Below are 13239 nucleotides of genomic sequence, written 5' to 3'. Positions count from 1 at the left end.
ATGCATTATATTTCCTTCTATTGATATGGTATGACTTTATTTTTCCGGTAAAATAAAAAATATATAACACACGTTAAAAACGAGTGAGAGAACTATTACCTACTACAAGTAGACGATGTCGGGGGACTAACTTTTTCCGCCGCCGTAGCCATTGGAATCCGCCGTGAAGAGTAGGAGGAAGTAGCCTTTGAAAATGAAAACGCAGCGAATAACTTACATGGGCCATAATTAGGCCCATTTGTATTACTATACTTATTAAATATTAGCCCAGTATAATCGATCATAATGTAGGCCCAAATTGTATTAAACACAGTACATTTCATAACGTAAGGTAAAGTTATTTAATTTTGATTTAGTGCATAAAAATGTAGTAGTTGTTGACCTGCATTAGATATTTTTTTTATAATCGAAATTGAGAATTTAGTAGGAAAAAAAAATGGCTCACTACACCAACTATAGAAAAATACATGGTCACACATGCCAAATATCATATTGTATACTCAGCTACACGAACTAGATGTATTGCATTGCCACATGCATCAACTATACAACGTCATGTAGTCAACACTATAAACATAAAATTCTGGTATACCGGTCAACTGATTCTGGCGTTGACCGGTGTTGACTCCGGCGTTGACCATTTTTGACCAAAAAAAATATTCAAATTTTTTTTTTATATAATTTTATTTATAGTGTTAAAAAAACTAAAAATTGTAATTATTTTATAATGAGTTCTTATGATTTTGTATACTTTAAAAAACTATAATCTTAGAAAGAAAATTGTAACAATGATTTTTGTATTTAAGTAAATCACATAATAAATTAATGGTTTTGATTGACAATGTGAAAATAAGCAATTCTCTTACTAATTCATAAGATTTTTCGAGTTTCAGTTTAGATTATAATATCTTGAATTATTTTACTATTAGTTTAGCTCTAAATTTTAAAAATAACTAATTATAATAAGAATGAATACATTAAATATATAAACAAAACTAGTGTTTAGATATTGAATATATATATAAAAAATAGTTTTTTAATTTAATTATTTATGGTTTTTTATATAAAAAATATATAATCTTAGGAAGAAAATTGCTATGATGATTTTGTATTTAAATAAATCAAATAATAAGTTAATTGTTTTTATTAACATTATAAAAATAGTAATTCCCTTACTAATTCACATAATTATTCTAGTTTTAATTTAGATTTTAGTATTTAGATTTATAATAAAAAAATTCAAAAATAATTATACTTTTTAGTTTTTTTAACAGTATAAATAAAATTATATTAAATATTTTGGAATATTTTTTTGGTCAATAACGGTCAACGGCGGAGTCAATACCGGTCAACGTTAGAATCAATTGGCCGGTGTACCAGAATTTTATGTCTATGATGTTGACTACATGACGTTGTATAGTTGATGCATATCTATGGTGTTGACTACATGACGTTGTATAGTTGATGCATGTGGCCATGCAATACATCTAGTTCGTGTAGCTGAGTATACAATATGATACTTGGCATGCGTGACCATGCATTCTTCTATATTTGGTGTAATGAACGATCTTTTTTCCAATTTAGTAGAGTATTATTTGACAACAGTGTTGCTTTACTTTAAAAAAACAATATTTAAAGAAAAATAAAATATATAGTATTGGTATTTATCATTAATATGAATAATATAAAGTCAATTGATATGGGAGCTGGAAGCTTGGGCTTCTTCATGATGAATGATGATGGTCGGTCGGTCCATATATCAAAATTTATAAATACGGTTTTATTGTTTTTTCGCTGGATGAAATAAATGATAGCTTGTTTGTTGACATATTTAAAATATTTTGTTTAATTAATGATAACTGTTTAATTTTGATCATATTTCGCTTAAATTTATTTTGGGGAATTAACAAGCCATTACATCTAGCCATGCCGTTCATAATTATATTGTCGGAAATTATAAAGTTTTTTTTTTTTTTTTAAATTTCAAAGTATGGCAAACCAGCTCTTCATTATGATTAATTATATTTTCTATAGTTAGAAAGAAAAACACAGCATGATTCTCTTTCGTATACACTTTTTTTTTTTTGCTATAATCCTATACGCAGATGTATAATTTATTTACTATTAAATTACTTTTGTAATAATATTTTCATTATTAGATTGAACTTTTTATCCATTTGGTATCAAAGAGTTTTTTTTTTGTTCAATAAATGCTGCTTTTTTTTTTTCTAAAAAGCTTTGTTAACTTAATAATTCACTAAAGGTTAATTAATTTTCTATACCAAAATAAAATATATGTGTTCGAATTTCAAATAATAATATGTAGATTAACTGAGACAAATATACAGAAAACTTCAAGAGCAATGCTATTAGAATTCTTCACCGTTATTTCATTCATTAAAAATATTTATCATTAACATAAAAATAAAATATTATTTCCGTTAGTTTGGATTAAAGTAAATTATATGTAATCTATTTGTTTTTAACAGTTTTTATAATTTACAATAAATAATAAATCTAAATTTTAAAATAAATATTGATTTTTATATTAATACAAAATTAACGTGTTGTAGTGGTTTTTTTGTAACTTCTGGTTAATATTAATTAAGAGTTTGAACGTGATTACAATTTACAAATGTGAAGTATTGATAAGTGTTTATAGTTAGATGTAGAAAAGAGGATTATTATTTCATAGTTAACTAACGTATTGTAAGTTTGTAACCTTGAAATTAACTTTAAAAAATGTGGGGAATTTAATCTAAGATGTAAATATTAAAATAATTTTTGTATTTTCCTTTTGTAGAGCGGCCCAAAAAATAAAAAACTCTTGAAAATACAAAAAAAAATCTCACCAGAAAAACGGCAAAAGCACGCGCCTTTCTTCTCCGCTATAAAAATGGCTTCTTCTTTGCTTTCTCTCTCTCTCTTTCTTTCTTTGTTCTCTGTCTCTTACAAATCACCACAATGTTACTCCTTCCATCATCTCTTTAAAAAGGTCAAACCTTTTTCAATAACCCTTTTAATGGATTAAGCTAAATCTCTCTCTCTTCTCTCTGGAGTTTCAAAACAAGGTCTCTCTCTCTCTCTCTTCTTAGATTTGGTCTCTGAGATTTCTCGCATTCTAAATCTGGAGCCGTCCTTTTCTTGGGGGGTAAGAGATTGAGAGAGATCAAGATATTATATACACCTCTCTCTTTCTCTCTTCTTCCTTAGCTTTTTTGGATCCCTTCATAGGTAAAGAAACGAAATCAAGAAGAACCCTTTCTTTCTCATTTCTTTCTACCTTTCGTTAAATGTTTGATTTTTCCGATTGTTTCCAACCTCCTTGATTGATTTTATCATCTGTTTCTTATACCCAATTCAATAAAATAAAAAATGTGGGTTTTGGTTCTCTTCTTCTTTTCCATGATTATTGTTTCAGATGATTATTATGCACTAAACCTGTTTGATCAAATGTCTGAACGACTTCTTCTTTCCTTGTGATTGATTGATTGTTTCCCAAGGAACAAACATAATCACATATTGGATTCTGTGGATTTCTTAACGTTTCATTTATGTTTGTGTATGTGACAGCAGAAAAGCTTTAAATCCAGACTACAATCATGACGGATACCTTATCTGCTCATATGGATCGGCATAATAAGCTAGGTAAGGAGGAAACTTTGTTTGTTTCTTCATGAAGTTTTCTGCAAAATGGAGGGTAGATCTTTTAGCAAAGGTTCTGAAATTTTGAGGTTTTTGTTTCGCAGATTGTGATGGCTCAGAGGATGAAAAGAAGACGAAGCTTTGTTCCCTTAAGAAGAAAGCAATCAATGCTTCCAACAAATTCAAACACTCTTTCACCAAGAGAACTCGAAGGAACAGCCGTGTAATGTCTGTCTCTATTGTTGACGATATTGATCTTGAAGAGCTTCAAGCTGTTGATGCTTTCCGTCAGGCTCTTATCTTAGATGAGATTCTTCCTTCCAAACACGATGATCATCACATGATGCTTAGGTTTCTGAGGGCAAGGAAGTTTGATATCGAGAAAGCAAAGCAAATGTGGACTGATATGATTCATTGGAGGAAAGAGTTTGGTGCTGACACAATCATGGAGGTGAAAAAGATTAAACATTTTAAGATCATCTTCTTTCTTTGCCTTCTCCTTTAATGGAAAGTCTGACTCTTTTTTTCTTCTTCTTTCAAAGGACTTTGATTTCAAGGAAATTGACGAAGTTCTCAAGTACTATCCTCAAGGTTACCATGGTGTTGACAAAGAGGGAAGGCCTGTTTACATTGAGAGGCTAGGCCAAGTTGATGCCACAAAACTGATGCAAGTCACTACGATCGATAGGTATGTGCAGTACCATGTGAGAGAGTTTGAGAAGACTTTCAATATCAAATTACCAGCTTGTTCCATTGCTGCCAAGAAGCATATTGATCAGAGCACTACAATCTTGGATGTGCAAGGCGTGGTATGCTCTCTAGTCTCTTGCCACATTTGTTTTGGTTTTTAAATCAAAGAAAGAGAGAGAATGAGTGCATGATTTTGTTGGTTTTTTTTTCTGGATTTTTAGGGGTTGAAGAGCTTCAGTAAGGCTGCAAGGGATCTTCTTCAGCGTATCCAGAAGATCGATAGCGACAACTATCCTGAGGTTACTATGATGTTTCTTTATGATTTTGACATTGTTTGTTATCAGTTATCACTATCAACTCAAGACAGTACTAAATTTTTGTGTGTTTATGGATCATATAGACATTGAACCGTATGTTCATTATCAACGCTGGTTCTGGATTCAGGCTTCTGTGGAGCACTGTGAAATCTTTCCTTGACCCAAAGACCACCGCGAAGATTCACGTAAGCTTTTTTCATTTTGTGTCCCTGCACAGATCCAAACTTTAAGGTCTATCATTGTCCGGAAATCTCATGTTTTCATGTACAGGTTCTTGGCAACAAATACCAAAGCAAGCTGCTTGAGATTATCGACTCCAAGTAAGATAGAAACAGAGCTCCATAACTCTGCATTTTATCCGCAAATTCATATTCTGAAGATTACCTGTTATCTTTTTGTTTATAGTGAACTTCCGGAGTTCTTGGGAGGTAACTGCACTTGCGCAGACAAGGGTGGCTGCATGCGTTCAGACAAAGGTCCATGGAACGATCCTGACATCTTCAAGGTACCTTTCAAAGTTACAAAGTAATAGAGAACCTTCCATAACAGTTTAAAGAACTGAGAAGCTGAATTTTAAACTATATACAGATGGTTCAGAACGGAGAAGGGAAGTGCCCAAGGAAGACATTGTCAAACATTGAAGAGAAGACAATCTCAGTGGACGAGAACACAACAAAGGTACAAACAAAAATCAATAAGATTTTAACTTTATAATTCCAAATCATAGTTAAAATATAACCTTTCTCTTATTTTTTTGCTTGAAACAATTCGAAGCAAACTGATTCCTTTGCGGTAAGTTTCTCTCATTGTCTATAAAGGTTATTTCTTTAGCTCTCTCTCTTTCTCTTTAGATTTTGTGTTTAACTTATTGAAGAATCATATATTTGCAGAAGAACAAGTTGGATGCTGAGAACCCGAATTTTATGCCACTGGTTGAGAAAACTGTCAATGCTTCTACTTGGCCTGCAAATCTGCCCAAGTCGAACTTTCCAGAACCTGAAGGTACACTACATAGAAACATTGATTATTAACTAAACCGTGTTTTGGTATACATATTTTGAAAACATGATTCTGTTATCTTTTACCATTCATCATATTTCACGTCTTTGAAAAGTGATTCCGCTACACTCTTCAACTAAACATGCCACTCATTACTTATGTTTGTTTTTGCCGGAACAGATATATACTCTGCCGTGAAGCCATCGCAGAGGAAGGGAGGAGAAGGATATTTGTTCGGCGGGGTGATGTCGTTGATGATGGGGTTAATGACCGTGGTGAGGCTAACGAAGAACATGCCAAGGAGGCTCACTGAGGCGGCTATTTACGGCGGTGAAGCTGAGAAAGCAGAGACTACAATGGTGTCAAGCCAAGAGTATATGTCGATGGTGAAGAGAATGGCAGAGCTGGAGGAGAAATGTAGGTCTTTGGACAATCAGCCTGCGTCCTTCTCTCCGGAGAAAGAACAGATCCTCACAGCCGCCCTCAGCCGTGTTGACGAACTTGAGCTTCAGTTGGCTCAGACTAAAAAGGTACGGTTGAATAGCTTCCATAACTATCTTCTTATTCAGACTACTTTCATAATTTGACTATAAATCAATTGTTTGGTTAAAACTATCAGACACTGGACGAAGCCATGGCTACACAGCATGAGATAATGGCTTATATCGAGAAGAAGAAGAAGAAGAAGAAGGTAACAAACTAAACTACTCATTACAACACACTTCTTTTAAGATTCATTCAAGTTGTAGTTTTACGTTTTGTTTTGTTTGCAGTTCTTTGGATTCTGAAAGACTTGATGATGCCTCAAGACTTTGAAGAAACTTGGAAATATATAAATCCATGTTGCTATATATAAAGATAAATATATCATACCGTGAAGAGTATTTAAAGATGTAAAAAATGTGGAGATATGCTTTCTGTAACTGTTGTTTTGGTGTTTGTCTCTGGAAATATCTGAAAGCTTATGTTTACCACTCACCATTCTTTCACACATAATTTGTAACGAACTAAAAACAAAAATATATATATATATATGTTATAAAAATTATATATAAAGTTATTATTCATATATATACCCACAATTCAACAATGTTGTAAGAACAACTTAGAATTTTCTACAAATTCCGGTCAAATTGCAAAGCAAACAGAAGCAGTTTTCAGGTTTTGTATGTTACTCTGTGGTTGGTTTCTCTGTGGATTCTTCACTATCTTGGAGCTTGAAAACGCGGAAAATCGCTAGATTTGTATCACCTACAAACCCAAAAGAGTGAATTTCATTGATTGATACATCGCATAGAGATAAAATATAAGAAAAGATTGGTGTACCAAAGGTGATTCGGGTTCCGGGAAAGGCAGGAGCAGCAACACCAGGGATCAGACGTCTGTCTTCGATGAATGTACCGTTTGTGCTGTTCATATCCGTCACAAGAAGGTTGTCTTCATTTGTATTGATTGTCGCATGGACTCCTGACACTGCAGTTGATATACTTATTAAGGACTTAACAGAATAGATCCATCCAAAACTATAAGTAAATGAAAAAAACAACTCAACATAAGAAACCAAACTTTAGGTATTGTATATGTACCACCATTGTGTAAAACTATAAGTGTTAAACTGAAACCAAAACTATAAAAAGCTGATTCATACCGGTGGCCACAGGAATCACAACGTCAGCCTTTTCCGGTAGACGTCCAATGGTAACTTGGCCCTGCTCAAAACCCCCCATTTTAGTGAGCTCTTGAAAAATTCATCAAAAGATTTGGTTTAGTTTAGTTTTCTTACAGAGGAGATCTCAAAAGGAGCAGGCATTGCCACTTTGTAACCAATGTGTCTTGTGTCTCCATCCCCTATAAGTTGTCAGAACTAAAGACTTTTCAAGACTCATAAAAGATTTATATAACAAAACACTAAAGAAAGAAACCAAAGAAGCTTCTGACCAACTGGTTGGAGAAGCCACCGTTCTCCTCCGGAAGTTGGGGACTGATTCTCATCCGAGGAGGCGCGTGTTGTATTCACCACCGGCGCGTGACTTCTCGGTTTCTTTGCGATGAAGCTAACATTACTGATCTGCTTAATCTCTTTCAAGCAATTTACTGAAACAGCTCCATTTTGATTCCTCTTACTGTTTCCATTTAAACAGAACAGTGATGATGATGATGATGATGAGAACTTAACTCGAGAGCACAATTGGGATATTGTTATCTCCATATTTTCTTCATAAAAAAGTTTTGAGGAATTGATTGATCTTAGAACAACAACAAATATTTGAAAGGTTCAATGGACAAAAACTTTTTAGATAATCAGAGAATATGGATATGTGGCCACAATATCATGTATCTGGATAAAAAAAAAAATCAAATCCTGACTAATGATAATTTCGATACTTTTTATGTTTTGCATTAACAAGATTAATGTTACAGATTTTACTAGATAGACTATAAATATAAATAAAGTTTTCATATTGATATTATAATGGAAGGCTCATAATCACAGTAGGAAACAGAGCTCTCTGTATATTAGTAGCTTTTAACATCAGAATCAGATAGAAGAGTCTCTTTGTTTTGCATTGTTTTTGTTTTAACCTTTAAAGAAGAGCAAAATAAACACTTGGTGTGAAGGAGAGATATTTTGAGGGATGCCTGGTGCTTTAAAAGCAAAAGAGATGTTTCTTCTTCTTCTTCATTTTTTGGAATTGAGCTTCTTCTTGACGATCAATGTAAGCAAGTAGCTCTTCTTGTCTCATCAATGCTTCGTAAAGCGCCTTTTTGGTAGCTATGAGCTCTGCTTCTAGTGCGTCTACTCTGCAGACTGCTGCGTTTAACAGTTCTTCTTTCTCGTATGGCATCTCATTAGGCTTTGACTGGAGAGTTCCGATTTTACCTTCCAGCTCTGTTAGTTTCTTCGTCACAGAATTTAGGAGGTCGGCTTCCGTTAGGTCTGGTACAGGAGAAGGAGGACGACACTCCTCTTTTACTCCTTCACCATTAGAACCAAGTTCTATTGCGTTTCCTTGGGTTTCTGGTGGGGAAGTAGTAGTCGCTGGAAGTTTATTGGTCACTCGGTAAGATATTGTGCGGAAGAATGTGAAAACCGCCATCAAGAATGCCATGAACATTACTAGCACTTTAGCTCGGATGCCTTCAGGATCGTTTGGAAGGGTGGGAGACATTAAAGCCCCTGAAGGAGACAGATTGATAGAATTAAGATCACCAACTAAGAAATCGAAAAAAAACTTTGTTTATATAATCTATGCAAACTACTATAAGATTTGTTTTTCACAAAGTTTCATCTTTTCCCTTCAGTATTTGGTTTTAAACCGGAGCCTAACATAAAGAAGATAACAGCTGACTAACCTTTTGAGGCCACTCTCTGGATAGCGGGTTTCACTTTCCAGGTTGCGTCGACAGCTTTGTCAACCATTGGTACATACTCATCATAGCCCGGAAAACTACCAGCCAAGCTTGTTTCACCAGCCAACTTTGCCTGCAAAATCCCAAGAGTAAAACCGATAAACAAAAACATTGTTTTACATGCCAACCCCAAATACAATTTGTAACTTACAAAACATCTTCATAATCCAGAATCTGACAGGTAATTAGAAGATAGAGGAAACAGTTTACCTCCTCGCGAACAGGTGTCAAGCGGAGATGAGAGAAACTTTTAATAGCCTTTGGAGACCCGATATCTTCAGCGTCAGATCCTGACTCTGCAGTGGAAGTATCACTTCCTTTTATCTGTGTTCATGATACAGCCAGAAATTAGCCAAAATATGGCTAGCTAAAAGTTAAAGGTTGAGTAAGTAATAGGATTTAATCACTACAACATACCCATGGATATGACGGTTTTGCATAAGCTATGACTTTCCCCTCGCTGTTCAAAACCTTCACCACCTGCCTTGCTCGATGTGCTCCCCCATGAAGCACCATCTGAAATAATGTCAAGAAAACCAAATGTCTCAGATTCCAACCTGGTATGATGATTTATATAAAATCCTTAAAAAGAAGAAGAGATGAGTCCATTAAATGACCTTAACAATTTCAGGGTTTTTCCAAGGTCCTTTATCAGAAAGCATGCAACCACCTTGGTCTGCGCATGTACATGCACCTCCCAAGAACTCAGGCAACTCACTGTAAAAATGTGCAGACCAATTTGTACATAAGCAAACAAACCGTGCAGCTTTCGATAAAAAAATATCAAACAAAAATCCAGAGAAGGACAAAAGGATCAGAAAGTCAAGGTTCACATACTTGACATCAATGACTTCAAGCAATTTCGGTAGATACTTGTATCCGAGGACCTACATAGCAATAAAATAGTTCATATAACTGAAGACAAGTCTCTTCATAGAGATATAACCAAATAACTTAGATCTCACATACATGAATTTTAGCAGATGTTTTTGGGTCTAGGAAGCTCTTCACAGTGTTCCAGAGTAGCCTAAATCCAGGCCCTGCATTGATAATAAACATTTGGTGGAGAGTCTGCATGAAATAGCACAAAGCCACGATTAGCATTTGATACCTGAAGTCCCAGAAACACACAGGAGATCAAGAATTAGAAGCTCCAATTAACAAGTACCTCAGGATAATTGTCCCCATCGATCTTTTGCAATCGTGTGATAAGCTCTCGAGCAGACTTGGTAAAGTTTTTCAATCCCTGAATATTAAAATGTATAAGTATATGGAAAGAACTCATTCCACAACATCCTGGAGTAAGAGAATAACAATATCAGGAGTTGTAGAAAATACTTACCACTCCCTGAACATCTAGAATAGTTGTACTCGAGTCAATATGCCTCTTTGCAGCAATTGTACAGGAAGGAAACTTGATCATAAAGCACCTCTCAAACTCCTTTACATGATATCTTACATAACGATCCATGCTTGTAACTTGCATGAGTCTGTTAGGATCAACCTTCCCCAGTCTTTCAATGTAAATAGGCCTGCCTTCCTTGTCAACACCGTGATAACCATGTGGGTAATGTCTCAAAACTTCATTAATCTCTTCGAAATCAAAATCCTGTTGAGACAAAGAAACTCGTTAAGAAAACATAATCGAAAACAAGGGTCTAACAGCAACACTATCTTGAAGTTAAAAGCTTGACAAACCTGAATAATAGTGTCAGTACCAAACTCCTTCCTCCACTGAATCATATCAGCCCACATTTGCTTTGCTTTCTCAACATCGAATTTCCTCGCTTTCAAGAACCTCAACATCATGTGATAGTCATCGTGTCTATCGGGAAGCAACTCGTCCATTAACAACGCTTGTCGAAACGCATCAACAGCTTGTAGCTCCTCGACATCCCTCACATCTTCAATGGAGACAGAACTCACTCGACCATCACTCTTTCTTCTTCCACTCTTTTTCTTGAGAGAATGCTTGAACTTGGTAGACGCATTAATGGCTTTCTTTTTCAAAGAACCAATCCTAGTTCTCCTCTCATCTTCAGAATTCTCAAAATCTGACTTTCTTTCCTTTTTCTCATCACTGCTCAAGATTCCCTCAAAACCTGTAGTGAAAGCTGTTTGGATTTGATGAGACCCATAAAAGTAATCTATAGAACTATTTCATCTAGCTCAACAAAACCATACTCAAGAATCTAAAGCAAACAGGTGAATTCCCACAGGTCCAAAAAAATTCCAGCTCAAGAACCTAAAATGAACACACGACAAAGCCAAAAGACACAAATTTTCGATTCTCATTATTACAGAAGAGCTCAAAGTTCAATAATTTCGAAGTTCAAGCTACAGTAAACCCTAGAAAAAGAGCTAAAAGACGCAATTTTTTCGATTCTCATTATTTAGATTAGAGCTCAGAGTTCATTCGTTTCGAAGTTAAAGCTACAGTGAACCCTAGGAAATAATCTAACCCAGAATACAGAGAAAGAAGTAAAAAGGATTCAAACAATAAAAACAAGATGAGATCTCTTACATGGTCTTGCAAATCGATCAAGTGGACCTGACATAGAGTGATTCCTTTGATTCTTTTCCCCCAAATCTTTCTGAGAAGATGGCTGATCCACGAATCAATGCACCAGCAAAGAAGAAAAAAAAAACTTTTCTTTTAATTGAGAATCTATCTATTGCTCACATTTACAAGAAACCCAGAAAAATCGCCGAACAAAAAAAAAATCGAAGGGGAGAGAGAGAGAGAAAGAGAAAACAAATTGAGAGACAAAAGTGGAGTTGAATTCGGACCGAACACTAAGGTACTTTCTCAGCTTCTTCTTACCTATAATGGCCTCTCTCTCTCTTTTTAATATTTGTTTTTTGTTTTATAGAAGAAGAAGAAGAAGAAGAAATTGTATTTAATGAAACCCCAACTGTTACATTCGTTTTTATATGCGAGCCCTACACTTTTTTTGTCTTTCAATCTAACCCAGAAATTGACGGTGGTTGTATTTTTGTGACATGATTTTAATGTTTTCTAAAACTAAATTAAATCACGGGATATTTCCAAATTATATCATCGAACTGAACAAAATTTTTAATGATATCGTATTACTATTTTATAAACTATATAGTTAATAATGTGATATATATTTCATCTGTTCCAAAATATTAGAAGCCTAATAATCGAATCAAAAACCAACTAGAGAAAAAACTGAAATTTGTGCTCTCCAAACAGATTCTAGAATTGTATACTTGAAGTTGTTAGCTAGACTAAAACCAAACCAAGGTCAAATATATATATATGAAATACCAAAAATATTAATTATATGTAGATGTAGATTTGATAAAATGTAACTACCCAAATTACAAATATAAATCTGAAAACATCGATAGAAGATTTTAGATTTTATTCAGATATTTTAAATTTGGGTTTCAATTTCATTCGGGTTGAATTTCTTTTTGACTATCCAAAATATTAGAAAAATTGTTAAATTTTAATAAAATTTGGTTCAGTTTTTGAGATACTTTGATTATTTTATCAGGAAAAAAATTAGAATAATCAGAAAATTTAGTTAACATAATGTTGGGGTGTATTTTAGATTAAATGAAAGTAATTAAATAAATTAAATAGGGAGAAATCGATAAAGTGGATAAATAGTTTGGTCTAGTAGTCATCGTCAACCGAGTATGATCCGACGCTCATTAATGGCGCGTAGGTAAACTAAACTTTAACGGGTCTATCGACAAATAGACCTGTAAAAACCTATCAAAAATATAAATACAAAATTTATTGTAAATATTTAATTAAAAAATCAAACTGAGAATTCTGCCAACTAAACGACAAATAGTATTAAATTTGTTTCTTTTTGTTGGAAAAAAAAAATCAAAAGAGACGACAAAAGAGAAGGTGGAGAAAAGAATATTATTCTTTACACTATGACCCCACTTAATTTGGATCATTTATATATATTCCAAATGTTTTTCTTTTTGTTTTTTTATCCAACATTTGCCTAAATATTGTTCCTAAAAAATTTTAGCGAAATTTGGTTGCTTAGATAGGAATTACTATTGTAATGGTGTTTGTCCACCAAGATGGCTGCAGCATCAAACGTATCTTGACAATCTTAAATCTTAATATAATTCCTTTTTGTTAAAAAAAAAAAATTGTTCCTAAAAAATTTAACCAAATGTT

The 13239-nt window shown here is 33.9% G+C and overlaps 3 protein-coding genes across 9 annotated transcripts; 1 reads left to right on the top strand and 2 right to left on the bottom strand.

Moving 5' to 3' along the window:
• The first annotated feature begins 2932 nt into the window (after positions 1–2932).
• Positions 2933–6629, top strand: LOC17888260 (phosphatidylinositol/phosphatidylcholine transfer protein SFH3). 6 transcript variants are annotated; one of them, XM_023784240.1, is made up of 14 exons: positions 2933–3071; positions 3577–3648; positions 3750–4096; positions 4188–4454; positions 4557–4634; positions 4736–4837; positions 4923–4972; positions 5058–5157; positions 5241–5330; positions 5427–5444; positions 5543–5654; positions 5832–6181; positions 6271–6342; positions 6425–6629. In XM_023784240.1, the coding sequence occupies exons 2-14, from the start codon at positions 3603–3605 to the stop codon at positions 6437–6439; spliced, it is 1647 nt and encodes a 548-aa protein (XP_023640008.1). In that variant the 5' UTR covers positions 2933–3071; positions 3577–3602; the 3' UTR covers positions 6440–6629. The 6 variants fall into 6 exon arrangements, with proteins under 6 accessions (XP_023640008.1, XP_023640009.1, XP_023640006.1 ...); XM_023784241.1 differs by having other exon boundaries at positions 3574–3648; XM_023784238.1 differs by lacking the exon at positions 2933–3071 and adding an exon at positions 3079–3234.
• A 70-nt stretch (positions 6630–6699) lies between these two features.
• On the bottom strand, positions 6700–7965 carry LOC111830992. Its single transcript, XM_023784245.1, has 5 exons — positions 7590–7965; positions 7435–7499; positions 7300–7360; positions 6978–7124; positions 6700–6902 (listed from the first exon to the last, which is right to left on the bottom strand). The coding sequence occupies exons 1-5, from the start codon at positions 7858–7860 to the stop codon at positions 6823–6825; spliced, it is 624 nt and encodes a 207-aa protein (XP_023640013.1). The 5' UTR covers positions 7861–7965; the 3' UTR covers positions 6700–6822.
• A 127-nt stretch (positions 7966–8092) lies between these two features.
• Positions 8093–11915, bottom strand: LOC17888813 (phosphatidylinositol/phosphatidylcholine transfer protein SFH8). 2 transcript variants are annotated; one of them, XM_023784237.1, is made up of 11 exons: positions 11587–11915; positions 10761–11176; positions 10405–10671; positions 10231–10308; positions 10032–10133; positions 9900–9949; positions 9680–9779; positions 9480–9578; positions 9273–9386; positions 9006–9135; positions 8093–8829 (listed from the first exon to the last, which is right to left on the bottom strand). In XM_023784237.1, the coding sequence occupies exons 1-11, from the start codon at positions 11618–11620 to the stop codon at positions 8300–8302; spliced, it is 1920 nt and encodes a 639-aa protein (XP_023640005.1). In that variant the 5' UTR covers positions 11621–11915; the 3' UTR covers positions 8093–8299. The 2 variants fall into 2 exon arrangements, with proteins under 2 accessions (XP_023640005.1, XP_006296430.1); XM_006296368.2 differs by having other exon boundaries at positions 10761–11164.
• Positions 11916–13239: the final 1324 nt, after the last annotated feature.

The sequence above is a fragment of the Capsella rubella genome, unplaced genomic scaffold (assembly GCF_000375325.1).
Source record: "Capsella rubella cultivar Monte Gargano unplaced genomic scaffold, Caprub1_0 scaffold_4, whole genome shotgun sequence".
NCBI classification, from domain to species: domain Eukaryota; kingdom Viridiplantae; phylum Streptophyta; class Magnoliopsida; order Brassicales; family Brassicaceae; genus Capsella; species Capsella rubella.
The sequence above is the reverse complement of the archived record's forward strand: the minus strand, read 5'-3'. Positions and strand labels throughout refer to the sequence as shown.